At 40.5% G+C, this 27,159-nt stretch overlaps 2 protein-coding genes across 2 annotated transcripts; both read right to left on the bottom strand.

The window, feature by feature from the left end:
• Positions 1-9,297: 9,297 nt before the first annotated feature.
• Positions 9,298-13,294, bottom strand: LOC102709015 (transcription factor RF2b-like). The gene is made up of 4 exons (XM_006658904.3): positions 12,672-13,294; positions 11,225-11,357; positions 10,628-10,712; positions 9,298-10,095 (listed from the first exon to the last, which is right to left on the bottom strand). The coding sequence occupies exons 1-4, from the start codon at positions 13,205-13,207 to the stop codon at positions 9,707-9,709; spliced, it is 1,143 nt and encodes a 380-aa protein (XP_006658967.3). The 5' UTR covers positions 13,208-13,294; the 3' UTR covers positions 9,298-9,706.
• Positions 13,295-14,723: 1,429 nt separating this feature from the next.
• On the bottom strand, positions 14,724-21,158 carry LOC102713835 (B3 domain-containing protein Os07g0679700). Its single transcript, XM_006658069.3, has 12 exons — positions 20,976-21,158; positions 20,145-20,226; positions 19,950-20,051; positions 19,156-19,886; positions 18,885-18,981; positions 18,069-18,243; positions 17,405-17,481; positions 16,885-17,295; positions 16,671-16,720; positions 16,324-16,437; positions 16,141-16,208; positions 14,724-15,829 (listed from the first exon to the last, which is right to left on the bottom strand). The coding sequence occupies exons 1-12, from the start codon at positions 21,122-21,124 to the stop codon at positions 15,024-15,026; spliced, it is 2,862 nt and encodes a 953-aa protein (XP_006658132.1). The 5' UTR covers positions 21,125-21,158; the 3' UTR covers positions 14,724-15,023.
• Between the last annotated feature and the right edge of the window lie 6,001 nt (positions 21,159-27,159).

Here is a 27,159-nt window from a genome sequence, read left to right on the forward strand (position 1 = left end):
AAGACGACACGAAAACACCATGTGAAGCTGCACCAAAATGTCCAGATAAGGTTGTGGCTTGCACTACCACATCTGCCCTACTTTTGTGCAAAACAACATGGCTACACCACGTGTAATCACGTAAAAGGTTTGGATTATCCTATTAGCATATTGGTGCGCAATTAATATAGTATAGGCCTTTTTATTTCCATATTTCTCTATCCGCACCTATCCCATCCAAGGATGAGCTTTCCTAGAGTTAATCGTGACGCCACGAAGCATACAATAAGTTTGTAATAACATTGCGAGGGTTATGGGAATGAATCGACCATGAGATAGTGCCAAATGCCATATGATCTGATTGACATGAGTGAGAAGTTTTAAGATGCAAACCTATACATTGATGAGCTATTATTAATAATATATTATAGTGTTGAAATTTTAAGAGTAAATCACAAAATTACAAATACTTTGATCAAACTATCACAAAACTACAAACTTAATGATGTATATTTAAAAAATAGAAATTTAGCACAAAATTAAACTACATATTTAAAGCCTCTTTTCACAATACTACAGTTTTAACATCAATTTATCATAAAACTACAAATTTTATAACTTGAAAACAATAATAGTGTCATGGGATCTAAACTCTAAAATATTTACTTCTTCAATTACTTATCACGAAATACGTAGTTTTGTGATACAGAGCTTAAACATGTAGTGTTGTGACAAATTTGGTGTTAAATAGTACCTCCATTCCAATATATAGTTGCCTTTAGATCTTAATATGGTCTTTGAGATGTTATTTTGACCAATAATATTTATAAAAAATATTTTATTTTAAAACAACAAAAGAGTTGCATATTATATAGTTTATATAATGATAAATTTAGTAACATTATTTTTATGTGATCGTTCTTTCATTTTTATGTTATTAATAGTTAACATTTTTAAAGGTATCTATATTTCGAGCAGAGATAGTATGTAGTATTTGTGACATACATACTTAAACGAATAGTTTTGTGACAGTTTGGATAAATTATTTGTTGCTTTTTGTGAAATTTACTCAAATTATAATTATATATTAAATACATTGGTTATGTTCATAAATATGTTAGTCTATAATATTAAGTGGAGTCCACGTCAATCACAACTTGCTATCCGTTCCAAAATATAAATATTTCTAGGTTATTTAGCATATCTAAGGTGATGTCAAAAAATTCTCTTTTAGTCACTCCAGTGACCAATCTTTAAATTTTGGATTGATTGGATTTTATTTCTAATCAACTGATTGGGTCTGAAATTATTAGAATTATTGAAATCATGGTAATTAGTGCAAAAATGGTTATATTCTGGTATAAAATTTAAATTTTAAAAATACTTATATTTTGGAATGGATGAAATAATTACTATTTTAAAATTAAATTAAAAACATACTAATTTGAGAGTGCAAGATTGGTATAGGTTCATATTGATCAATTCTGAATTTGGAAATTATTTAATTTATAAAAATAGAGGGTCCATGATAGTAACGAATTAAAGGGCCGTGGTGTTTATAATTATATATTTTTATTGACCACAAATTCTTAATATGATCTACCGTCATGATAATATAGTTCACCTAACCGATAGCCATATCTTTCCAATTATTTTATGTGTTTTCTTAGAGTGAGCAATTGATATAGTTATATACTACCTTCGTTCCTAAATATTTAACACCGTGAACTTTTTAACACATGTTTGACCATTTGTTTTATTCAATTTTTTTAAAACATGTAAAGCCATATATATATATGCATAAAAGTGTATTTAATAATAAATAAAATGATATAAAATAATTAATAATTATGTAAATTTTTTAAATAAGACGAATATTCAAACATGAATTAAAAAGTTAACGGCGTCGAATATTTAGGGACATAGAGTAGGTGATTTCGTGATGATGGGAAATGAAACAGTCTGCTACCCTCGTATTGGTGTAATATAGGTTGTGAAGTAGATAGAGTGAAAAGAATGACGAAGAAAAGATATAGCTGTTAATCATGACAATTGTGAAATATTATGTTGGATTTTAGTAGCTTTAGCACTTACTAGGGTTGTTGAAGTGAACCAAAAGCAAATATGAATGATCTAATTAAATCACGAGATTTTAGTAGCTTTAGTGTTTGGCTTTGTTGAATCTAATGGTGGGTCGTGGGTGCATGGTTTTGAGAGTCGTGCCCATAGCAATAAAGAACCGGTTCTCAAGGAAACCTTGAAAGTTTTACACGTACTAACCCCAAGTCAGAGTGGACAACGGTGAGACTTGTAGTCTAGCTTGTCCCTATTCGACGTACCCAGGCAAGGGTGGGCGTGATAGAGTATGGATGAGAATCATGGTGTAACGATGGTCCTATGCTGCTTCCGGATTCACCTAGGCACAAGAGGGGTTGTCTGACTTGGTATAAAGGAGGGGCGAAACCTGAGGTGTGGTGCGATTATCTAGGGAGTGTTAGGTGAAAGGTCTTATCATGGTTTCCGTACCGAGATATCGTGGTGATACGTTGGGGCATGGTAACATGCTTTGGAGCCATGTCTTGTGGGTAAAGTTGTACACCTCTGCAGAGTAAAACTATTCGGTTATTGGGCGAGCTGACAGATTCACTGGGATTAGCTGAACCCTTAACAATTTGATTAATCTTGGAACTAGTTTGATCCTGCTCAATGTGGTGTAACATTAGCAGTGGTTTGGGTCTGTCGCAATGTGGTTTAACGTTGGGCAGAAGGTTGACCCTCTTGCTACGTGGTGTAACGTTCGACAGTGGTTTGGGCCTGTTGCAACGTGGTGTAACGTTGGACAGTGGATGATTATTTTTAAATGTTACTTTACTTTTTATTCAGTCTATTTTATTTACTATTTTGCTAAATTACTGTCGCTTTTGTGCAATTTAACCTTAGCCTATCCTTATTACCCTATTGCATTTATTATTTCCTCTCTTGGGTGTTACTTGTTGAGTACGGTGGTTTGTACTCAGCCTTGTTTAATTTTTCTCCACCAGAGCAAGTGCCAGAGCCTAAGTCAGAAGTCAGAAGAAGGTTGTTCCCAAGGTTGAAGTGAGGTTCAGTCCGCTGTCGAGAATGCCTGTGGAGTGGAACCGTCATCGCCAGTTGAAGTTGAAGATTAGATAATTGGTTTTATTTGTTTTTAAGTCATGAAACTGTGTATTAATTTGTCATAGTGTGTACTTGGGTTAATTCCTGGACTGAGATTAATGCATGCTATTGTTTAGAAATTGGTGTAAATTTTTGGACGTGACACTACGAAAGCCTAATTAATGCTACATTTGTCTCTTGGGGAGCCATTTAATAGACACACCTCGTCCCTGTAGATGGTTGGTGACAAGAAGGCAACGGTCGGCGCAGACAAGCGTCCTATCCAGCTATACATGTCTCTAGGTGGTAATGAGGGCATGATGAATGAAACTGATGTGATAAATAGAGCATGTTTTCCCCTATTTCCACACCTACCCCTGAATGATAGAGAGTCTTATTGTCCCAAATAATGCCGCGGTAGGGGACACAATAACCTACATAAGCAGCCTTTGTCATGTAGTCTTTCCTCACAATGGGGCATATACCCTCACACACACCCATAAGCCCGACGCCTATCTATCGTCAAGGAAAAGGGATTAGGGCGACTCAACCCTCCCTTGTTGCCTTAGCTCTTACTAGATTGAGACTTTTCCAAAGCCTTTCCCGAGGCACTTTATCGGCCAGTTAGCGAGTAGACCTCAATTTTCATAACTCAGACATAAAAATAAATGAACATGTAAGGCTACAATTGATCTGCAGCCAGAGAAACTAAAATGAATAAAACTAGATAACATATGGTTACTACGCAACACAAAGAGAATTCGTTATTTTGTTTCTTGACGTGTAGATTGACGTGTAGATTGAGCATGTGCGTCCTTTATCCCATAATATAAGGTGTAACTACCCATAACACAAAGACCAAGAAAGAGTTATAACCACCACCTTGCTTAAATTAACTAGGTGCATGCATGCATACATGTAATATGGTCGGACGTTTTTGTAACATACCCAAGCCTGTAAACCCGAGAACTAAATTTAACTTAAATGCATCTTGGAAGTGATTTTAATTGTTTTTGGATCTTAATCATCTCATCATCACATGCAATAATAGACCTAGAGTCACAAAAACAATTAATATGGTACTTGTATGCATCCAAAAATTTTACAAAAATTCTGAAAAATACCTTGATATGTAAGAAATAAACCCTCAAATTTTCAAAATTTTTCTTTAAGGTTTGCTATCTCTTTGATCTATTTTAATCTCTCCAAAATCCTGAAAAACTGTTAGTAGATTCAAACTTGCTCTCTTCGAAACATTTATTTAAAAACCTCTTTCCAAAAGTTTTGTTTCAGCCAAAGTCTTCTACTAACTTTCTTCTAACACCAAGAGGAGTGGCACACGCTGGATCGCTATCTAACCATTTCTTCTCACCCTCCAGAAATCCTTTGCAGCCAACTCTACTTGACTTAGCCTCCATGCCAGATTTTAAATTTCTTTCAATGACAAGTGGGCTCCACACCCCTAGGACCCACATGGCAGCCTCCCACTCTCTCCTCACAGCCTCCACCGCCCCCCATGGCCAATGGAAGCCCAAGAAATCCCATCATAGCACCAGCCACCTTCTCTCCCTCTCTCAGTCTTTGTAAGCATTTCGTCGAACACCTGGCGGGCGTCTTCCTTGGAGTGAAGAAAACAACACCCCTAGCTTCCCACCATGCCATGCCGGGCCTTCTCCACGAAGCTAAGATGTTAGCCGACGCTGCTGGTAGGTCTAAACACCGTGTCTCCATACCCATCGTCCACCTCGCGCCATTCTCCCCAATCACCACTCGGGTACCACTCCATTCAAGGTAGACGAGGCCGTTCCAACCAAATCTCCGCGCCCAGACCATATCTCCTCCTCCACTACTCTTCCACGGCACGCTGCACACGTCCTGACGCGCCCAGCCGCCCTGTTCCATCGTCGCACAGCTCAAGAACGCAGGGACAGAGCTTAGGCCATGGACCGAGCTCACGGGCACCACGTCCAAACTCCACCTTTAAACCAGCCCTCGCGCCAGCAGGCTCTCCTACCTCGCCTCTTCACGTTCCAAGCGAACTCCGGGAAGGAAACCCCTTGGGATGGCCGGAACACGAGCGCCCATGTCGGCGCCGGCGAGCCCACGTCGCCATTAATCTCTCCCTGGTGAGTCTCACGAGAAACTATCCGCGTCATCCTTCTTAGCATCCCTCAGTGAACCCATTTTACCCTTGTGCTCAGACGAAACACCACCGAGCAACGCCGCCTCTCCGACGTCCTTCGCGTCGAGCACAACACCGTCGCCGCTGCCCTCACCATTGTCGACGCTTTTCCTCCCGGCCGGCCGTGTTGTAAGCTCCCTGGAACCTCTAGGTACTCATTTCATGCCTCATTCTAGCCGGATCAATCAAGAATAGCAATATGCACCGTCGCCCAACCGAAGGCCGCCGCTCGCCGTCGTCGTCGGTGCTGCACAGGCCACCGTCGTCGTCGCCACGACCACCATTAGATTCGCCTTGACCTCCTCTCCATTTTCTCTGTTGATCACGACCCCATCCGAGCTTCGGTTCGCCGCCGGCTACCCCTAGATCGAGCTAGGCATGGCTGCCCCTCCTGTGAGCCCGACAGGGACCTCCTTCGGAGAATTCGACTAAAGCTAGGGTCCTATCCAAAAACTGCCTAGACACATGTTACTGTAGCAAGGGAGTGCGGGTTGATTTTCTATCTTCCGAGGGCTTTTCTGCAAAACGCCCCTCACTTCAGAAAACGCCATTCACTGGCATGTGGGCCCGGCTGAAATTAAATTTTGAAAACTGATTTCTATTTTTTTAGCTGAGAATGAGCAGAACTTCAAAATTTTGTAGAAAATTCATTTTAACTTTGAAAATTGTGAAACCAGTTTTGTTACATCCGTGGAACTGTGAACTATTTTAGAAAAATATAAAACTTGGTACTTTTTGTACAAACTTTTCCTTTATTTTTGTTTTTCCCTAAATGTCTCCTAGAGCTTGTTAAATCCATAACAAATTGAAAATAGCTCTAAAAATTGTGAAACCACTTCTGTTAATTTTGTAATATCATTCTCTGTAACTTTGTAAAAGTAATTTTCTTCACTCATGTACAAAAATGTTGCTTAATAAAACTTAGCCCTTTTTAAACCTTTTTAATTATTAAATGCATATCTCTGTAAAACGAAGTGATAAAATAAAAATTCCTTCACTAGAGGCCACCTGAGACCAGCACACACTCACTGCATAAGTCTCATGCATTTTCATGCATTTTTGGTTTTTATGCATTTTTGTATTTATCGTATACGCGTATTTTGAATAGAGGAAGAATACGTCGAAGAAGAAGAGGGTGAGTTTGTTGAAGACCAGGTTCAGGTGTTTGCGGACGAAGGCAAGTCAGCCCCTCCTTTGACCACTTTGATCCTATGTTTTATTGGCTAAATGATTCTATTGCAAACATGCATACGTTAGCTAGTATTAATTTTAGTAAAAGAAATTATATAAATATGGGAATGGTAGATATAACCTAATTGCTGCATAACCCACCTTGAAATATTGAATCCTTGCTGGTTGTAACCATAGGGTTCTCTTGGATACAATTATTGTGTTATTTGAGATTATGCTATGCTTATATTGCCGCTATATGCTTATATATTCGGTTACCGCCTTACAAATTACTCATTTTGATAAATGTTATATGTGAAAAGGTTATTTTGATGCTGCTGGACAAAATTTTAAATGTGTGAGTATTGTGAACAGAAAATGGAGAAAATTTGTTTTTATACTTGGGCGGCGAGTGATGTACATATGGTGGTAGATGTGCACCGATAGGGGGAGCGTTCGCCCGGGTCGATTAAGGACCTCACTCTATGTCACCAACTAATAAAAACAGTACAAACCGCATGTGCTAAGTATGGGCTAGCCTTAACCTATTAAGTTGTTTAGAGTTTAGCCTTGCATCTTGGTAGGCCGAAGAGTATGGGTTACCGGGTTTTGGTAACTTATCGGAACTTCCTATGGTTTGTGATTTGTTGAAATTGATTAATGACATGTGGTATGTGATGATTTGAGCGAGCAGTCTGTCCAATACAACGGTGCCGTGTCTCGTGAGGGATTCCGGGTAGGGTTCCTTACGGCGCTAGGTTAAAGCGTGGGCCCGCTACCTAGTGGCGCTACTTTGCTAGTAGCGTGGGTAAAACACACATCGTGCTGGTGCAAGGCTAGACAATAAACAATGTAACGGTTTCGTTATGACCTCTAGGTCACACTCAATGTGGGCTTAAAAGTTGTACAAACTCTGCAGAGTCTAAAACTAATCGATTAGCCGTGCTCACGGTCATGAGCGACATGGTGAAGTGTCATGAGTATAGTTTGTGATTTTGATAAACTCTAGTGAACTTGGAAAATGGTTGGAATGTTTTGTTGGTGAACTCGGGTAAAGTTCGGTGAATGGTGATGATATGATGGTAAGTGGTGATGATCTACCCTGAGGGGTAGACGTGTGTTATTTATTCATTTACGTTACAAGTTTTACTTACTCTATACTATTGTTATAAAATTTCCGTTGCGGAACATGTTATGAACAAAAATTGGCATTTATGCAAAAATTTACCTATACACAGCTTATCCTTGAATATGGCCAACATATAGCATGCTAGGGTTGTCACCGACTTGCCAGTACATTAATTTGATTAATGTACTGATTTCTTGCTTTCTTTTACTTGTTTTTGGCTCATACCCTGCTACAGGTAATGACTGTTTGGATGAGGAGTTTGATGCATCTTGTGATTTCCAGGATGGTTCTAACTAGGGATTTACCCTAGCCGGTTTGCCTATGGGTTTTTGGGTAGCACGCTTACCGCATGAACAAATATGTATGGCTTGTCGCCAAGTACTACTTAGAACTTATTAAGACTATTATGCTTTATGCTTAGAACCACTTATGATTCGGATATCGTGCTTGAGATGAGTTATGTGAGATTATGTTGCATTCCCAGGCAACTAGTCCCACATGAGGATGGGTTTAAAATGGTTGAGATAACCGGGGAATATGTCTTTGTTGAGATCTAGTCTCTGGGGTACGCTTTTGGTTGCCACCATCGAGTGGTTGACGGGCGTATGACGTAGATGACTGGCGTGGCTATTCCAATGGTTATGTCTTCTATTTCATATCCGATGGTTTAGAGCCTTTGTAGTGCCCTCTTCAAGACATGTCGGGGTCTGCGATGAGGTTGGATGGTTACCATAATTATTTGGGTTTAATTTGAAGCCCCATCCATCCAGATATTTCGCGCTGACATGTCTCGGAGCATTGCACCACCTAGGCTTTGGGACGTCCTCACAGTTTTGATAGTGAAGAATTTAAATAAATCAAATTTACAGAAAAGATACATATGTACTAATTAATGCATGTTTATACGTATGCCTTATTTTATGTGATAGCGAAAAACAATAATTGTGCCTCGTATTATGGAATAGAGGGAGTAGCTTATAGGATCATAGTCTACTCGTAAAATTTTATGAATATTTTTCATATCCATTTTAAGTTACATGCATCCATCCTAATGTGATTGCACCTAGGTGCGAAAAAAATTGTGGGCTTAGCGCATTTGCATGAAAATTGAGGGCAGGCCACCTGGCCCGGCCTGATTTGGACAAAGCGAAACACTCCCTCCGTTCCAAAATAAACCAATCCTTTGGTTTCCGTGTCCAGCGTTTGATCATCCGTCTTATTTAAATTTTTTTTAAAAATTTTTTAAAAAAATAGTCAGACTTAAAGTATTATTCATGATTTATCCTCTAATAAAAAACAAAAATATTAATTGTAATTTTTTTAATAAGACGAAGAGTTAAATATTATAAGTAAAAAGTAAAAGATTAATTTGTTTTGGTACGGAGGGAGTAGACGTTTATGGGCCAGAATAATAAATGCATCAAGCGAGTTGAGTTGAACTTGTCATTGCACGATGGACCTCTATAGAGAGAATTTGGTCCATGCACAACTAAAGAACCAGGAAGGGTACATTGCACGCGCAGCTTGTTCAAGAAGTGCATAGGCCACCTTTAAACCATAATGTATTTAATGTTCAAACCATATATTGTTTTTTGAAAAGTGTATAGCACACTTTTAAGCTATAGTACAATTTTAAACCATGTTTGATTTTTTCAAGTGTATAAGCCATTTCCAAAGATAAGAAAAGTTGAAATATCACGTCATTTTCTCAACAGCTGATACTGTTTCACACTTTATATGACCGTCCCATTAAGAATTAGCATAGTAACACAACAAAATGTACATATTTTCGAAGACAACAAGTCTACAACATGACTAAAAGGAATACATAAAGGTCACCAGAAACCCACTCAGTGCCCCTCACCCCCTAACTCAAACAACACACAACACACAAGAAATAAACCCAATGTCCCCAAACGAGCATATCTAAGTCTCTACATGATCAGCCACACGATGATCAACAACCAAACAATGTAACTAAAATAGAAAGAATTGGATTGGGGAAAAAAAAAGCCTAGAGGGGGCGAGGGAAGCAGTTCGGGAAGGCATGTCAGACTATGAACAAAGAAAACTAAACGGATTGAACATTTTGTCGACATATAGGTCTATAATTAGAAGGTGTTGTTGCTTTCACCTGCAGATATTGAACTGCCCTCAGACTTCACAATTACCTCTGCCTCAGATTTTACAGCCACTTGCCCTTTGCCAATGTCCAGCCCTTGGAGCCGCCCAAGCGAGTCTTGCTGCATCATATCGGAGAGGGAATTTGGGTGGGACAGCATCTGGTGGCTAGGGACACTGGGGTGAGGTTGTTGGAATTGGTGTTGCAGCTGCTGAACTCCTGAATGGTGCTGAACTGTGTGCTGCTCAGATAGCTGGAAGAAGGAAGAGTTGTAGGGGACCTGCTGCATTCCCGTGTTATATGCTTCATTTGACTTTGTCATCTCACCCGTGGCAATCTTAAGCCTCTCCACTTCCTGCTTCAGTGCATCATTGAGAGCTACAAAACAATATAGTGTTTTCATTAGCAGGAAAAAGGAGACGTATCCTAATCAATGTAGTGTTTTAGATGTTTACAAGTTGTTCAAAATGTCAATACTGTTAGCTTGAGAAATGTTAATATCCCTTACATGACATAGCCATAGCCTCTGAAATGATATGCTAGCTTTCGGTATAAGTTTATGTTCAGCAATATAGCATGGCACTAACCAGCGCCAGATTTTTGCTACTTTTCGTTGTGACGTAATGCAGAAAAAATATCTATTGAAGTTCAGTAAGTGTTGGAGTTCTCACAAATGATTAGTTAACCACAGTAAACAATGAAAAGCATTGAGATCATCAAACATAACATGATAACACTTGCATAAAGAAAACAGAAGTAACACAATCTTTCTTACATACAAGAAATAGCAAATTTTAATACTATATCTTCTAAAATATTCAGTTAGCCTACAGCAATGAGCTACCTTTCCACAGAACGTTATTGGAAATAATGAAAATCAAGAGTTGAGATGTAGGGTGGAAGTGCTCACCATCACGCAGCTGAGCTTGTTGCTCCATGGCTTGCAATCTAATCTTGAGCTCAGCGTTTTCTGCAGAAAGTCCAGTTGTGTCTCTCTGCCCAGAAAAAAAAAAAGCGCAAAACACCTTAAAAGGATATTCACAACTTTTAATACAAAAATATGGGCATGATCACAAGTCAACTGAGTGAAAATACAGTGTTACAAGGACCTAACGATCCTGGTCAACAGAGAACACAGATTTTTATTCTTAGGTGTCACTATTCAGCTCAAGAACTCGTTCACCAAACATATAGACTAAATTCGGCTTCAGAGAATTCAACCTCCCACAACATGTGCTCTAGTCAACATGAGCACAAAGCTGATCATATAATCCTATCATGTGTTATAGTTATCATGGCATGTGCATCAGTTCAAATAAAATATTATACTGCCTGATGATTCACTTATTTGTCAAGTTTGGCTAAGCATAATTACTAGTAAAGGGCACAGCTGTCAGATCAGTAGGGTTCAAAGAACATTTAGTATGCACATTATTGTTTTTGCACTGGGAACACATGAACTATGCATGATAGTAGCACTGCAAACAAACAAATGGATATAAGGTACCTGAAATAGTGTCAGTTGTGCTGACAGAGTAGTAGCCTCGGTCTGAAGAGTTTGAACCTTTCGCTCTAACTCTGTTATATACCGAGCCTTCCTTTCCTTTGATCGAGCTGCAGACTGTCTGTTCGCTAGAATTCTGCACCAAACCAAGCTCAGAAATTTTACATTTACTCATGAACTGTGGAAAGCTAATACAACACACTCGAAAAAAAATGATTTAGCTATCATCATAGAGTTCAAATGGTTAATTAATTTGAGGAGAGCTATCTTTGAAATATAATAACTATTAATACATGAATCATACAGCTTTGCACAAAAGTTTGCTCACATCATACCGGTTGCACAAATGAAGTACATCATGAACCTATGTATTAAACAGACTACATGATGATTCTCTAATAGAAAAAAATAGTTCAGTTATTTTGAAATAGAAGAACTTAATTAAGAAGGTGGACAATGCTAAGTTCACTGAACATTATGGCCCTTAGGTCATGAAACAAAGATGGCCTTGCGAAAAGGGGAAAAGAATATCACAAGAGTGCATGCTTAAGAAATATAAAGCAAAGTGCTTCCCGAAATTGGCTCAACCACCTTGTGTTCACAGCTTATCTAAAGACTAAACAAAGTGAAGCAGCCTTTTGGTCTAAGAAATCACCAAACAGAACGTGTTGGCACTGCAGCAGCGCTATTGTTGAATAAGTAAAATTATTATATGTAGCTTCATCAGGTATAGAAGCATGTTTTTGATAAAATAATGTTGAAAGAGGGTGTGAGGCCAAATGAGGAAATGTCTTACTAACTGGCACGAGTTAAAACCCTATATAATGAATATACGCAGTTAGATATTGTATAACTTCGTCGTAGCACAAAAAATTGATAAAAGAGATAGTTAGATTTATAGCTATTAAGTGTTGCATAGTAAAATCAAAATTTATTGCACATAATGCGCATATGTCGTTTGCTCCAAGCCCTTACTTATTTGGAACAAAACAACATGGATCGCCTTTTCGGGCCATGAAAGCAACTTGCTAAACAAGAAATTGGCGTTTCAACCACTTGTATGGGTGCTTACGTCTCAAAAAGAAGCCTGCGTAAGCGAGGAAGGTGAGGCCTTCAGGACATCCAATTCAGTTGGTCAGGTTGCTCCACTCCTACCGTACAAGCTGCCTTTCACTATCCATAGAGATTCCAGACCACTAGCACCAAATATTTTGCCTCAAATAGACTATGAAATGCTTTCAGTTAGCATTTGTCTACCACCTTTCTCTGCTTGCAAAATCTAAGGGAGATGATGCTATATATCTAGATGGCATTAAAGTCATACTGATTCAAGTACGTCTTAAAAAAACGCATTCCGTCGGTTGGTCAGCAAAAGCAAGAGCTACCAGTAATCCTACCAACCAGCAAAATCAAGAGTCCTAGATAGCATGAGAATCCGGAGGGTGGTCACCTTTTGGCGCGCTTGGGATCGATGGCGGCGAGCTCGGCCAGCTGCTCGGAGGACATGGCCTTCTTAGCCTCCATCACCTCGGAGAAGAGACCTCCCCCTCCACCGCCATCCTGCTGCTTCCCAGGCCCTCCAACGCCGCCGCCCGCGCCGGCCCCGAAGGCGAACCCGTCGAACGAGGCGCTGTGGCGGTGCTTGGTGGGGCGGGGCGGCGAGGACGTCTCGGCGGCGCGGTCGCGGTCGGCGCCGGCGATCTTCTCCATGTCCATGAAGGTGGAGAAGAGGTCGTCCTCGGAGCCGATCTCGTCGAAGCCCGCGGCGTCCGCGCCGGCGCCGAGGCCCAGGTCGTCGGGGAAGCGGAAGGCCACCTCAGATCTGGCGCGGCGGTGGTGCGGAGGCGGCGGCGGCGGCGCGGCTGCTCCTCCTCCCACCCGCGGCGGGGCCCCGCCGCCCGGGATGGGCGGGAGCGGGCAGGCGAGGTTGAGGCCGGGGCTCCGCCCCGGCGACGGGTGATCGCCGGGCTTGGGCGGCATCGCCATTTGCGCGAGCTGCAGCTGCTGCGGCTGCGTGGAGTGGAGCAGTGGGCGGTGGTGGCGTTTCCGTGTGTGCGCTGCGCTGCGCGTGCGTGTCGTGTGGCTCGCTTGGTTTTGAGGCTCATGTGCGGGATCTGGTAAATGGTATTGCGGTTCTCTCTGCCTTTGCTGAAGCATGTGATTGCATGCCATCGTGGGCTGCTGGGCCGGCTGGCTTCTCCGTGAAGGCTTGTCTCGTGAGCAATTCGGCCGATACTCTGGCCGCAAAGGCTGTGTACCATGGGTGGTCATTTTTTGGATTAACGATGGAAACTGAATAAAAAATAATTTATAAATAAAAATTTATTATAGTAATATCAAATTGAAGGTTAAAAAATAAACTATGATAAAAAACTCTAAAATCAAATCTATATTTAAGGCTGATAATTTTAAATTTTAACTTATAAGCATATGTGGAAACGAAAAGGATTGGGCTAATACTCATCTAAGGTTCCATCGTATATTACATTTTGTGTTATACTTGTATAAGTTGTGGCCAACGAAAAGTGAGCCACGCGCATTAGTTAGCAAAACAAGATTGTACCACACCTTTTTTAGTTAATGGCGTGTGGGACCATCGAAATTAAGATAGAATCTTACCACCACAGTCCACAAGTGTTGCTATAAACCAAACATGGTGCTAGCTTGATCAAACTTTTCTAACATGAGGGTATGAAAGAACTTTTTGCAAATGAACCAAACAATCCCCTAAAACATTAGAATTGGTTTTTGTCAAACTTTTAAAATTTTAACAATTAATAGTTTTTTTATCAAATGCTTAGTGTACAAACAAAATAAATGGTGCATGTACATTTCTTGGATAGTACCCTTGTTGGTACCTATTATATTTTACAAATTTATTTTAATATAAAATTTATTATCAGAATTTTAAAATATTATATCGCTCCTTCTAAAAATATAGCAACATAGAATGAGAATGCAAGTGCAAAAAATCACCTTTTATGATCCTAGTTAACTATTTTATTTAGAATAAATTTGAATCTGTAGTTCGGAAAGAGTAGGGTACTTGTTATATTTTATGAAGAGTAAAGTACATAACCGTTTTTGGCACAGTACCACTTAGGTCCATAAACTTAGAAAATACACGTTTAGGTCCATGAACTCGTTTTAACGTCTAAAATCATGGACCTGAATGACGCATTAAAGCGAGTTCATAGACCTGGATGGTACATTTAAACAAGTTCATAGATCTGGATGGCACATTAAAACAAGTTCATGGATTTAAATGTGTATTTTCTAAGTTATAAATCTAAGTGGTACCGCGCCACAGGACCGACCATATTCTTTACTCTTATGAATATAAAATTGTTGTCTGGCATCTACAAAAGTTTGGTATGATTGTATGCTAACCATCAAAGTGGGTATCTCTGTTCGGAGCGTTTAGGGGGTGCAAATCAGCTGAGTTATTGGATGCTTGGCTTTAAAGGAAAAAATAAAAAAAGGAAAAGCCTTTAGCTTTGGATACAAGAACAGTAGCTGCCCACCGAGGTATGAGCAAATGAGGTGAGCCTCGTCGTTAAAATTACAGTAGACGCACAGTCAGTGTCATTCAGCCTTCTCCAGGTGTGTTTTTACACGAGAGCGCAAATGAAAAGGCTACAAGAGACACAATGAAACCCTATCAGATTCTTACATCAAAACTCACCAGCTGCTGTTCCTGTAAGAAAAAAAGAAAGAAAACCGGGAAGCCGATAACGCACACAACAAATTCAATACCCATCCTGTCAACCTCACACACTGACGCTGACGCTCAAGCTCAAGCTCAAGCAGCAGCAGCGTCACTGGCAGCAGCAGCAGCCTTGTCCGGCGGGTTATCTCCGGCCTCGTCGACGGCCATGCTCTCCGGTTGCTCCGCCGACGGCACGCGCCCGCCCTCGGTGTTGGACGTCCGCTCTTCGCTCTCCACCGGAGCAGGCTGTGGAGCCGTGGCTGCAGCACCTGTGCATGTGCTGGAGCTCCCTTGCTCCCCAGCCAGGCTCGTCAGGCCGTTCTGCTTCATGTAGTTCTCCAGGGGCCGGTTGGCGACCTCCAGGAGGCTGACCATGCTCATCCGAGGCTGTGGCCCGCCGTGCTGCTCCTCGTCGCGGATGGTGGTAGGGTGGAAGTTCAGGTCGATGTGGCCCTTGTTGATGTCAACCTTGTCAGCCATCGTCACATCTCCGTCTCGGGTAGTGTCCATCGTCTGCGGGGATCTTGACAAGCTGCTTCCCTCAGGCTCATCTCTGCTCATCCAGGCGATCTTCTTGCTCGCCTCGGCCTCCTCTCGCTCCGACTGTCGTTGCTTCTTCCTCATCATCAGTGTCTTGAAGCGACGCCTGACAGTCATGCAGACATTGCAGGTGCACGCCGGGTTGTGCTTTGGGCCCTTCCCACTAGGTGGCTGGATACACACTATGCAGGTGCAGCCAGGGCGATGCCGGGGGTGCTTCGTCGTCGTCGCAACAGAAGGGACACCTTGGTTCCCGACCTCACCAAAGACTGCAGCAGTGGCCAAGGCGTCAAGACTGGCCGCATCCATTTCGGGCATGCTCTGCTTGAAACCAAAGCTGTTCTTTCGCCTCCTCATATCTGTGGCAATATTCAGATTATTGATGTTTCTATTTCATTGTCACTAGAAATGATGCAGCATATGCTACCCACTCCCCAGTCCTTGTATACTTATAAATTTCACTTGTGAAAACAGTTGCCTGTTATACCAGGCGGTCCCTGTTTTATTTGCTCAATATTATTCTATGCTAGGTTATTTCCTATAATGCAGTAACATGTCTGAAATGTGTATAAGTTCCTTTTAAATAAAACCAGGCTCTCCAGATGTGCCTCATTGCATGTCTTGTCTTGAGCATTCTATTATCAAGGTGTGTGTATAAAAGCATGCATACCTTCATACTGCTGAAGAACAATGTGCAACTCTTTTGGGGTCAATTCTTCAGGTGCCGAGCAGGAACAGCTGCCAATATGTTGGAGATAATTTTAGTTCAAACAGCTAATCATTATGTAAAAAGAATAATCTATCGAAGGACAAAAGTATGGCTACAACATTTTTCATACGCCGAACAGCATACCTTTTTGGGTCAATTGTGTTGTCGGCACATGTCCACTTAGAAGCAACAATAACATTAAGTGGCAACCGGCGCCATTTTGAGCAATCATCACACTGAATCCATTGATCTTGTTCCCTAAAAAACATGCAGTAAGGTATTGGTAAAAATTGCTCCACTGGCACACACAATATTTGCCTGGTGTTTACACAGAAGGCAAGTCCTTAAAATGATATAATACCAGACAGCTCAACACAATACCTAGAAAAATATAAACCATCATTTTTGTTCTTATTCTATTTACACCATTTATGGTTTCCTCATGGTGAAAACTTGTGTGCTGGAAGATCTTTGTCGAATAAGGTTCTTACCCAGTAGAACGGATGGTGAAAATTGATCTCTTCGCAAACACAGGAGGTTCCTGTGTATGTATAATACAGCAAAGTTAGATTAAAAGCAAAAATTAATTTAAGCCATTCCAAGTCATCTGCTGAGGGCTGAGAAAAAATGAGTCAGAATTCCATGCTTCCCAGAAAGGCTATTCAAGTGCAGAAATGTGAATAATAAGATCGCTAGCAAACTTACATCATACTCTTCAATTTCATAGTCCTCAATCATCACGACAGTAGGTTTTGCAGATGGAGCAGGACGTAACAGTTCCTGAACCTCATCCCAGTAAAGTTTTAGTTCCCATGCTTCTTCGGCATCCATTGAAAGCCTCCTGCTTTTGGAACCAATATTGCGGCCCCTCTTTAAAAACTGCAAAGAGCCCTCATCTGGCCTGCTGCCGAATTTATCTGCCTTAAGCCAACTAACATCCCCATCAGCTGAGTTCACATGATGATCGTACAGAGAACTTGTATGGAGATCTGCAGCCCCCTTTATTGACTGAAGAAATCCTGAATAACCACTTACTATTGCTAGATTCTCATTTGTATTAGAAAATAATGAATCACCAAGAATGGAACCGTTGGCAATAGCTGAAATCTGTGAATCCTGTACAGAAGTAACATAAAAACATTGATAAAGGAGGAGGGAGGCAAGGGAAACAAGCATTTCCAGGAAAGTAAATTAGCAGGACGAATGCTGGGAAAATGCAAGTTACCGGCAAACTGACAGTGTTTGTGGCCTTCCGGAAGCCCATAACAAGTTTCCCTCCAGGTTCTATCCGACTAAAAGTCACTGCAATGAAAATAACAATCACCAGTGAGTACAAAAACTTTCCCAGTAAAATCACATTTTGTGAATATGGCAGAATTCAACTTACCATATTAAAATTACCATACAAATTACTAAAACATATAAAGTTATGACCATGAAATATTAACCTGAGGCATTTGACTTCTGCATCTGGCAAGAAGTGCCAATTTATTTGTGCCTGTCCATTCCATGTGTAGGTCAATTTGTTTTTGTACATTATGTACATATAATTTAGAGAGTTGTGACTACTTAAGGAGATTCCCTGATAACCTGGCAACTTTATTCCATTGAGTGCTTTCCCAAATAGGTTTGAAGTATTTTTAACCTTATATGCAACTCCCTCGTCCCATATTGTGTGCATTTCTAGGAATCTTGTGACAAATTAATGTGGAAGAAAAATGGCTAAATACCCCTCATTAGATGAGATAGATTGAGAGTATGAAATAGTAAAAAAGATGCAGCTTAAATGTAACCAGACGTCAGTCATGAAAGAAGTCAAGCACATGGTATAGAACTGTATAAAAGAACAGGTGATGCTTATTATCACAACCAAGGAAATATTTTGTCACCTGTATCGCCAGCCTGTAATTGTAATGATTGTATGCATGGTGTAACACCCTCCAATACATACATTCTGCTGTTGTTATTTGGCCAGAATCTAAATTGAAAATGCCATTCTTTGCCTTTTGCATCTTGAATTGTCAACGGACGACCTTCTGGCTGAGAAATTGGAGGGAAATATGCCTACAAAATGTATCTTGGCAACTCAGGATGGCAGGAAGCATGAAAGGTAATATATTAAAAATAGGCATGCTAAGAAACTGCCAGTAAATAGCAACCATTTTGCAAATGGAGTTCTGAACCAAATAATGTCAAGTGCAGTAGGATGTATTAACTATTTATACAATACAATTAAGTGTGTTTGAAACCAAAGAATGTCGAGTAGCCTAACAATACAAACAAGTGTAATAATGGAGTTTCACCAGAACGCATATAGGTCAAACATTAATAAGGCCTAGGTTTTTGTTCATCAGTTACTTTTGTCAGTGTGTTACGTGATGTAGTAAATTAGGTTCCACATTGGCTGTACTTTTTTCTAGTCATAACTGTTTTGTGTATATATAGTCACATGCTCATGCAGATATTATCAGTCTATAGCGATGGTTTTTTTCCTCGCATGTGGAAGGGGATGCTCGGATGCTCCTGAACCACAACCCTTATGTGTATCAAACGTTTTTTTTTTCTTTACGGAAGTATCAAAGGATCTTTAAGTCATAGGGAATATGATAAAGGAAAGATAAACCAATAACGTGAGTCAACAACACAGTAAAAATTACGTTAACAAGGGGCAAAACCACAAAAGGTTGTTAAAATATAGATATTACCTCCGCACAGGCTTTTGGTAGAACAAGGCGCCCTATGCGGCCTGCATCACTAGCGCTTAGAACCTTCTCGAACAAGGGGACAATGGTGGAATTTGAACTTGAGGCGCAAGATAGTCAAGGAAAACAAAATAGCATTAAGAACCCAAAAAAAAGGTATGCAAAATATTAAAGAATTCGTCCTAATTGATCATGTGAGAAGCTACTATATGTAAAGGATGTTAGCCACTTATGAATGATATTGCCAAGAAGTTGATAAATATATTAAGGATACTCTCCAGAAATTTGCTGTAGCTCCTGGTCTGTTATTCTAGGCCAATATCGAGGAAGCAATTGATTGCGGCCCCTACCCTCTGCAGGTGGCCTCGCAACACGAAGATGTGGAAGCATATCTTTCGTTGGATCAAAAACAGCACCTTCACCAACTCTCGGTGGTCTGGTCAGAAAATGACGAGCCCTTTGTGCATGCTGAAATGGAGACAATGCAGTGGTAAGCTCTCTTCCTTCAGCAAATCCTGTAGTTGGAGATAGCGTAGGTCTTTCCACTGTTGAAGTAGCCTCTAACTTGTTTCCATTACTAGCAATTCCCAAGCTCATATTGAGGCATGCCTCAGAAAGTGATTCACTTGTCGTGCTTTCAGCAGTTGGATCTTTATTTTCATCTCTTCGAGCACACTGAGAAGACTCTAACGCACTTTGAGATCTAGTTAGGAAAGGCATCCTTCGCATGTCGCTGATATTAAGGGTAGGAAGCTCCCATTTAACCTGTCTTGAACCATTCTCTAGTTCTTGTTGCCTCAAAATATTACTGCATTGTCCGGCTTCTATGTTTTTCACCATGAATGGATGGTTGGTCTTAGCAATAATAGTAAGATCATCATTTCTGGCATCGACCATAAGGGAGGGTGTCTCCAGTGGTCTACCTGACAATAACTCGTCACTTTTTCCAAAAAGTCTTGGGTTATTTTGAGATGAAAAAATCTTGGGTACAACTGGACTTGAAACCTGCCAAAAAAAAGAATAAGATGATTTGGAAAAGAAATGTAAATATGCAACAAAGAAACTTACAGATTGAACTGCTGAATTTTTAATGCAATTGACACATTGAACTCCACCACTATCAAGTAGATCAAAGGACTTCTTCGACGCAATACATCCACAGTGGAGACGCTGGAATAGTGAAAGATTTTTAGAGTTACTGTTACAGAACAATCTAGCACAAAAAAATGAGTATGCAATTCAGAGCATGTGTGACCATCTCACCTTCCCACAAAATGAGCATTCCCTCCAGCCAGATTCCTTTTGGTGAAATATATCACAAAACACAAGCTGCTCATATGCCAACCTAGTTTGAGCATAAATCACATTATTAAAATAGATAAATCAAGCAAATTTAGTCTTATGTTATTCAACTACGCATGGTTTTTCCCCCATAAGCAAAATCCAACTGTAAGAAAAGTCAGGTCCCCTGCTACACCAATTCACAGTACATCTAATTTTAAACCAAGCAGGAATCTTGACAGTGCAGAGAGGTTTGGCAAACAGGTTTCCTACGTCATCCAGCACGACAATCCAGTTAAATTCACTGGCAACAAATCTTAATTTTATTGTGAGAAGCTCTTTGGCAGCAAGTAATTGAACGATTATCGAAATCCCAGTTGATGCATAAGGTCCACTCCATCAACTATCTAACTGGTATCAGTGCATACAGCAGTCGAGCCATCAAGTCAACCTTCCAAAATTTTACCAGACTTTCCGCTTTCGAAAAGAAAAAATCTACACGGGCAACACTGTTCCTTCTACCCCGCACAGTTTCCTCATAAATCATCTCTAATTCGGGCACGAATAAGATATCACCACAAATTGTTAAAAAAATCGAAAATTTCATCAAACAAGCAACAAAGATAAGTCGTGTCCATTTGAATAAGTTAAAAAAAAATCTAGTTTTAGGGAGAAAAGGGGGGCAAATCATCGAGACGATATACAGGAAACAACCAAAAAGACACCGGTTAATTCATGCAGCCAGCCATTTCACCCGCGGCGCATGGACAGCAAGCTAGCGCGGAGGTGGGGGCCCGAGAGGCGGAGGCGTACCCGCACTTGTCGCACAGCACGGCGTAGCCACCGGATCGCAACGGCCATCCCTTCCTCCACTCCCCACCCGCCGGAGACGGAGCCGGAGCCCCGCATGCGGCGTTCATGCACCTCTTCGCCACCAACGCCGCAGCAGCCATCCCCGCCATGGCCGCCGCCGCCGCAGCACTCCTCGCCGCAAGCACCCCCCCCCCCCCCCCCCCGATCAGAAAAGCTCACCGCATCACCCCCCCCCCCCCCCCCACAGGTAGAAAGCGGCAAGGAGTCCCCCACGGACCCCCAAGAGACAGGGACAGACGGGGGTGATGCGGTGGTGGGGGGAGCGTAGTTTTCCGGTGGATGTGGAGATGGCACCAAACGATCGCGCGCGGGCGCGGTGCGGGGAAGAAAAGGAGGAAAACCAACCAGATTGGGGGAGGGGAGGAGAGGAGAGGAGCCGAGGAGGAGACTGGAGAAGGATTTACTCCTGCTGCAGTAGCCAAGGAAGCAGTAAATATTAAACATAGATGAATCAAAAAACTAATTACACAGTTATGGATGAAATCTTGAGACGAATCTTTTGAGCCTAATTAGCTCATAATTAGTCATAAGTGCTATAGTAATCAACATATGCTAATGACGGATTAATTAGGCTTAAAAGATTCGTCTCGCGATTTCTAGGCTACCCGTGAAATTCGTATTTTTATTCGTATTAGAAAAACTCTTCCAACATCCGATCAAATTTTTAACGTGACACTTCTCCTAAAAGTTTTCTCAATCTAAACACCACCTCACTTCACCCCGTGCTGTACGAGGACAAAATTACGGTGTACTCGTACAGATGCAGGGGACGACGCGACCGAAATTTCATTATTTTCCACGGAAATACTAATTGCAAAGTGAGCAAAGGTTTCATTATTTTAAAAGAGAGATTTTTATTTTTCTCTAAAAAATAGATTTTTTTTCTTTTTTGGAAAAAAAAGAGATTTTTCTGGGTTGCATACTTGTTGCACGCACGCACGACATGCTCTGCTCGTTTTATTATTATTTTTTTCACTGGGATCTTTGCTGCGGTGGTGGCAGGTGAGAGATGGACGCTGTGTTGCGCGGTTGCGCCTCTCCACGACTTTGCCTGCCTGCACTGCACTGCACTGCACGCAGGTGTCTGTGTCTGCACTGCAGGCGTAGTACTTGGCTGTCGATGATCTATACTCTGCCACTGGTCTCTGGATGGGGGGTGAACAGTCTGTGGATGCAATGCTTTCGCAAATGCCAATCAACCTCCCCATTTGTTACAGCGGCACCTGCGTTACTGTTCGTGTGGAAATTTCTCGGCGCCGGGTAGCAAGCATACACATGCTGAACAGAGAGAGTTCAGTTTTTCACTCGACAGTAGAACTAGAAGCAGCACTAGTATATTCCCTGGTAATTGAAAACAGAGGAAATGATGCGGTGCACTGCAGCCTACATGTCGATGGGGGCAGACTTGAATGCAGAAGGAATGGCACTACGTTCAAAAATCTCCCTCTCCCATGACGCTACCAAAAGTAGGAGCGATACTGTACCAGCAGTCACAATTGCCCAGCCAGCCTTGAATGCTCCGGCCGGCCGGCACCGTCGCCAACCCAGCCGGCCGCGGCCAGTACTCCGGCCATGAAACGTCGCCGTCGGTTCAGGTAGGTAGTAGTAGCACCCGGGCACAACCACGGTGCACCTCGTAGCACGCGACGCGACGCGAATATAATTTTTTCTTTTCCATGCGCGGTGTCGCGGTCGTGGCGGAGGCGCCGCGACGTGGACGCCGCAACCGCCCGTGTCTTTCCGCCTCCCACGTCGCGGCTTTTGCTTACGTGCGCGCGACCGCGAGAGATTCGTAACACCGGACATGAAGCAGCAGCGTGCGTGCGTGCGTATTCATACGTTTTTTTTTTGAGAACTATTCATACGTTTTTTATTTGTCATCTAACTTATTTAAATTTATGTAGTTATTAATTAATTTATTATGATCACTAATAAAATTAAAAAATAACTTATGATTTTGCATATCTATGAAATGCTTTGAATAGAAGAAATATTCAAACATATATTCAAATGTGAACTGTGTAAATTTTTTAAAAAAAAGACTAGAGAGGGTATAGTTTTTATTGTCGGTTTTAATCTCAAAATTAAACTCCACCCAATTTTATTTTCGTATCAAAAATATTTTGGCTGCAAGGTAAAACCGGCACACCACAAAAAGTTATTGTTGTAACATTGTGCAGCACACCCACGCATGGAGAGATGAACTTATTTTAGGATAGATAGAATAAGATGGAGTTTAGTTTTAAAATAAACATTTTAATGTCGGTCTAAAATAAAAAAATTACTCACTTCTTAAAAAAGGAATATTTTTATCCCATTTTATTACCCCGAAACAACTTCAAAATTGAGCAAACTGTGCATTGAAATTATAAAACTAGAAATAAATACATAATGTAGGGATATGTACATTAGTATTTAATAAAGATGTGAGTAATATATTATGTATTACTGCGTATGGAGGGTGAAAAAAATAAAATTATTCTAAGACAACGAAATATCAAATGGAAAATTATATGTGGCGATGACGTCAGCAGGAGGGGGCGAGCCGATGACCAGGTGGGCCCGGGGAGGGCGGGGGTGCGGGTTTGGGCCAACAGGTCAATGTCCGCGGGACCGGTAAAGCCCAGGTAGAGTCGAATCCCCCGTGAGGAAGAGAAAGAGGGAGAGACAGCGGCTACGTGCACCCGGCACCGTTGGCTGTCACGACTATGACAGCTCGGGCGAGCGGTTCGTTGGCCCCACCTGGAGGTGAGGAGGAGAAGGAATGATGGGGTTGTTGAATACTCGAAATGGATGAATCGATGATCGGTCGCCGTGGCTGTCGAGGGGCGTTGCTTCCAGCGGGTTGGTTTCTCCGACGATGGCTGCCTGTGTGTGCCAACTTGAGGGCACCGATTGTCATGCGCTCTGTCAGTTTTTTGTTGTCTTTCTGATTTATTATCATGAACCAGGGTTTAACTTATCACCGAGCACTTTGAAAATGGTATCCGGTGGAGCATGATTATCATGATTTTTTTTCACGGTTTTGCGCGGGATAATGATGATAACAGCGGTGGAAAAGCACCGATTCGGTGAATCCTAATATAAACTTTCTAGTTCAAGTTCTCTTCTTATTATTTTTAAATATACGTAGCTTGTTTCTAACCTAGACTAAACAAGTGTTAAAAAATTATTTTAGACATTTTAATGATTAACTGTTGAATTTTATATTGTTTAGATTCTCTTTCAAAATATTTTTTTGGCTCTGAAATCATTAGAGCTAGAATGAATGAAATCGCATGAATTAATACATAAATATTTATACCATGGCATAAAATTCGAATCATATGAATGTTAATATTTCCCTTCATCCTGGAACAAGAGATTCAAAAAATATCATAAAATAAGTGGGTACCATCTCAGTCATTACCTTTATTTTAAATTTATTTTTATTTTACCCCTAACTACTGTCTCACTAATAAACATTTCTCATTTAATAAAGGCTATATTTCCTTTTTTTATTGCCTCATAAATTTTCATCTCTCCTAGTATGTTTAGATATTTTCAGACGGAGCGAGAAATAAATTTTTTCTTTGTTTTCATTGGCATGGTCAGTATGAAAGTTCTCTATATAAACAATTCCTTTTCTACACTTTCTAACGAAAAAAATTTGAAATTTGCAAATTCAGACATTTATGCTCTCAAATAGTTTTCCCCAAAAAATAGATATTCACCCACTTTACTACCACACATATTGGTCCGAAGTGATATAAAAATATAGGAAATATAACCGGGGCATTATTTTGGAAAAAAATATTGAGGATCTCATTTGGTTTGGTTTGAACGAGAGATAAACAGAGCTTTAAATATGGTTTGTTTGGCCAATTTCTCTGTTTATATATACACGCCTATACTGTTATAGTAAAAAATGGTCAAATATATTATGACTATTTTTTTTCATTTGTCGTTGATGTAGCTATCGGCCTATCACTGTTTGAAAGGTCGCTCTGTGTATATGCTCAATTCTCTCCACGAAAAAGAATATGTGACTATAATAAGGAAATACTTTCATATTAACCCGCTCGACAATGCCCTGTGCTCGATTTATGAAATCACAATCAGTGGTCGTCGAAAAAAAAAAAGAGTCGCCATCGATCGGTGTTGCTTAAAAGTGATGGTTAAACAATCTTGACGTAGACCATAAAATTATATATGCATCGTATATTAGGAGTGTACGTAGCAAGTAAACGAATGGATAAGAATGGCCCTGTGTAATCTTAGAGTTCGATTGCCTGTATACCATGCCTTTTACTGTAGTCACATGAACAAATGTTTTTATGCATATACACACAAAATCTTGGATGTGAGTTCTCTGCATTATTTCTCGCTGACTTAAGGGTTAAAGTGTTAAACGTGTCAAGGGATAGTCATTATATTACTGCAGGGGATGTCGTTTCTAAGATCATACGATGGATAAAAGCAAATTCATAAGTGTGTTTTCAAACACAGTGAAACAACAACCATCGGGCCTCTTAACAAAAATCAAAGAGGAGGCAAAACCTGTACCATGGCAGGAGCTAGGAAGCTCAGAGACATGCTGCCAAATACCCCGTAAATTGCTTGTAGCTAATTTCTTCTTTTTTAAAACCCCTAGGGGTTGTACCCTTTTACTCATAATTTTTAATAAAATAGCACCATTTCGTGCGAGTTTCCTTAAAAAAAAAAGTGTGTTTTCAACATGATTTTAATGAGTCTACAAACTACTCCATTCGTTTCATAATATAGCGACTATTCCTTTTTAAAAAATTAAGGAAGCGTCAAAAGTAAGTATTATAAAAATTGATGGGTGGGGAATAAAGTAGCACAAAAGTTAATGGTTAGAGAATAAAATACTACAAAGTTGATAGACAGAAAACAAAATGTTTTATTGGGATCACAAATTAACTTATATTCTGGAACAAAATTTAGAATTAAAATGCCTTCTATTATGAGACATACGGAGTAACCAATGGTATCCGTCTCTAAGTATGCATTAAAGGAAGTATTCATAGCTGTATAAGATTAGTGTACGTGTAATGCCGTGAGAGTACACATCTTTGTTATAATCGCATTAAACGCATAGTTGTAAATAAATCGATGAAAGAATTATATCCCCTCTGTCCCAAAATGAGTTTTATTTTTGAATTAGAAATTGTATTTATTTTGAGGCGAAGAGACTAATTAATTAGCAAACTAAAATATTTCCACAGCATATTATGTGCAATTCAAGGTACATCGTTAGTTGCGTATATTCGTACTATATAAGGTGACTTTTAATATTTTTGTAGAAAAAGAAGAAAAGAACAGAGGCAGGTAATTCCAGTGGGCTGTTGAGCTTCAACCATTATATTGTTTCATTTACTGCTGCTCAAATTGCTCCATCAACGGCTTGGAACTTGGACGAGCACACAGTTGAGTTTGTGGCGAACAAGAGTGGTTTGGAAATCTACATCGGGTTCTGTTCTAGGTTTTGCTGGCATTTTTTAGTTCCAAAAATATCACATCAAACTTTTGGATTAAATATAGATAAATAAAAAAACTAATTACATAGTTGTGAAAGAAATCTTGAGACGAATCTTTTAAGCCTAATTAAGACATGATTAGCTATAAGTGTTACAGTAACCAACATGTGCTAATGATGGATTAGTTAGCTCAAAAAATTCGTCTCGCGGTTTCTAGCCAGAATCTGAAATTTGTTTTTTCATTTGTGTCCAAAAACCCCTTCCGATATCCGATCAAACGTTCGATGTGATATTTTTGTCAAAAAGTTTTGGCAACTAAACACCACCAAAGACAAAATCCGGGAATATCCAGCACCGCCTTTGCGTGAGTATGGCCTGACGAGCTGTGACCGTGCTTGAAAGGAGAGAGGGAGAGAGAAAAAAAAACATGGCGAGACAAAAGTAAATGGTATATCATGGTGGTGTCTAGTCCGAAGACCAGGGGAAACCACTTGTCCCTGCAAAAGAATAGTGAAAAAAGAGTGAGAAAAGCTGCAAAGTTCCTCCACGACCGTTGCGCTGGTTGCTGCTCCTGCGCCGAAATGGATTCTTTCCCGGCCTGAAATACAACCATGTTTTTTCCCTATACTTATAAACTAAAATTT

Source organism: Oryza brachyantha, chromosome 7 (assembly GCF_000231095.2).
Source record: "Oryza brachyantha chromosome 7, ObraRS2, whole genome shotgun sequence".
NCBI classification, from domain to species: domain Eukaryota; kingdom Viridiplantae; phylum Streptophyta; class Magnoliopsida; order Poales; family Poaceae; genus Oryza; species Oryza brachyantha.

Excerpts from the sequence above, each read along its gene's own strand:
- LOC102709015 (XM_006658904.3), bottom strand. The coding sequence starts at position 13,207 with ATGGCGATGCCGCCCAAGCCCGGCGATCACCCGTCGCCGGGGCGGAGC. Across the intron at positions 11,358-12,671 it reads GATCCCAAGCGCGCCAAAAG|AATTCTAGCGAACAGACAGT; the intron begins GTGACCACCCTC and ends GGTTTGGTGCAG. Across the intron at positions 10,096-10,627 it reads ACAAGCTCAGCTGCGTGATG|CTCTCAATGATGCACTGAAG; the intron begins GTGAGCACTTCC and ends ATTGTTTTGTAG.
- LOC102713835 (XM_006658069.3), bottom strand. The coding sequence starts at position 21,124 with ATGGCGGGGATGGCTGCTGCGGCGTTGGTGGCGAAGAGGTGCATGAAC. Across the intron at positions 17,482-18,068 it reads ATTACAGGCTGGCGATACAG|TGACTTTTAGTCGGATAGAA; the intron begins GTGACAAAATAT and ends TTTTCATTGCAG. Across the intron at positions 16,721-16,884 it reads ATGAAATTGAAGAGTATGAT|GAACCTCCTGTGTTTGCGAA; the intron begins GTAAGTTTGCTA and ends ATACATACACAG.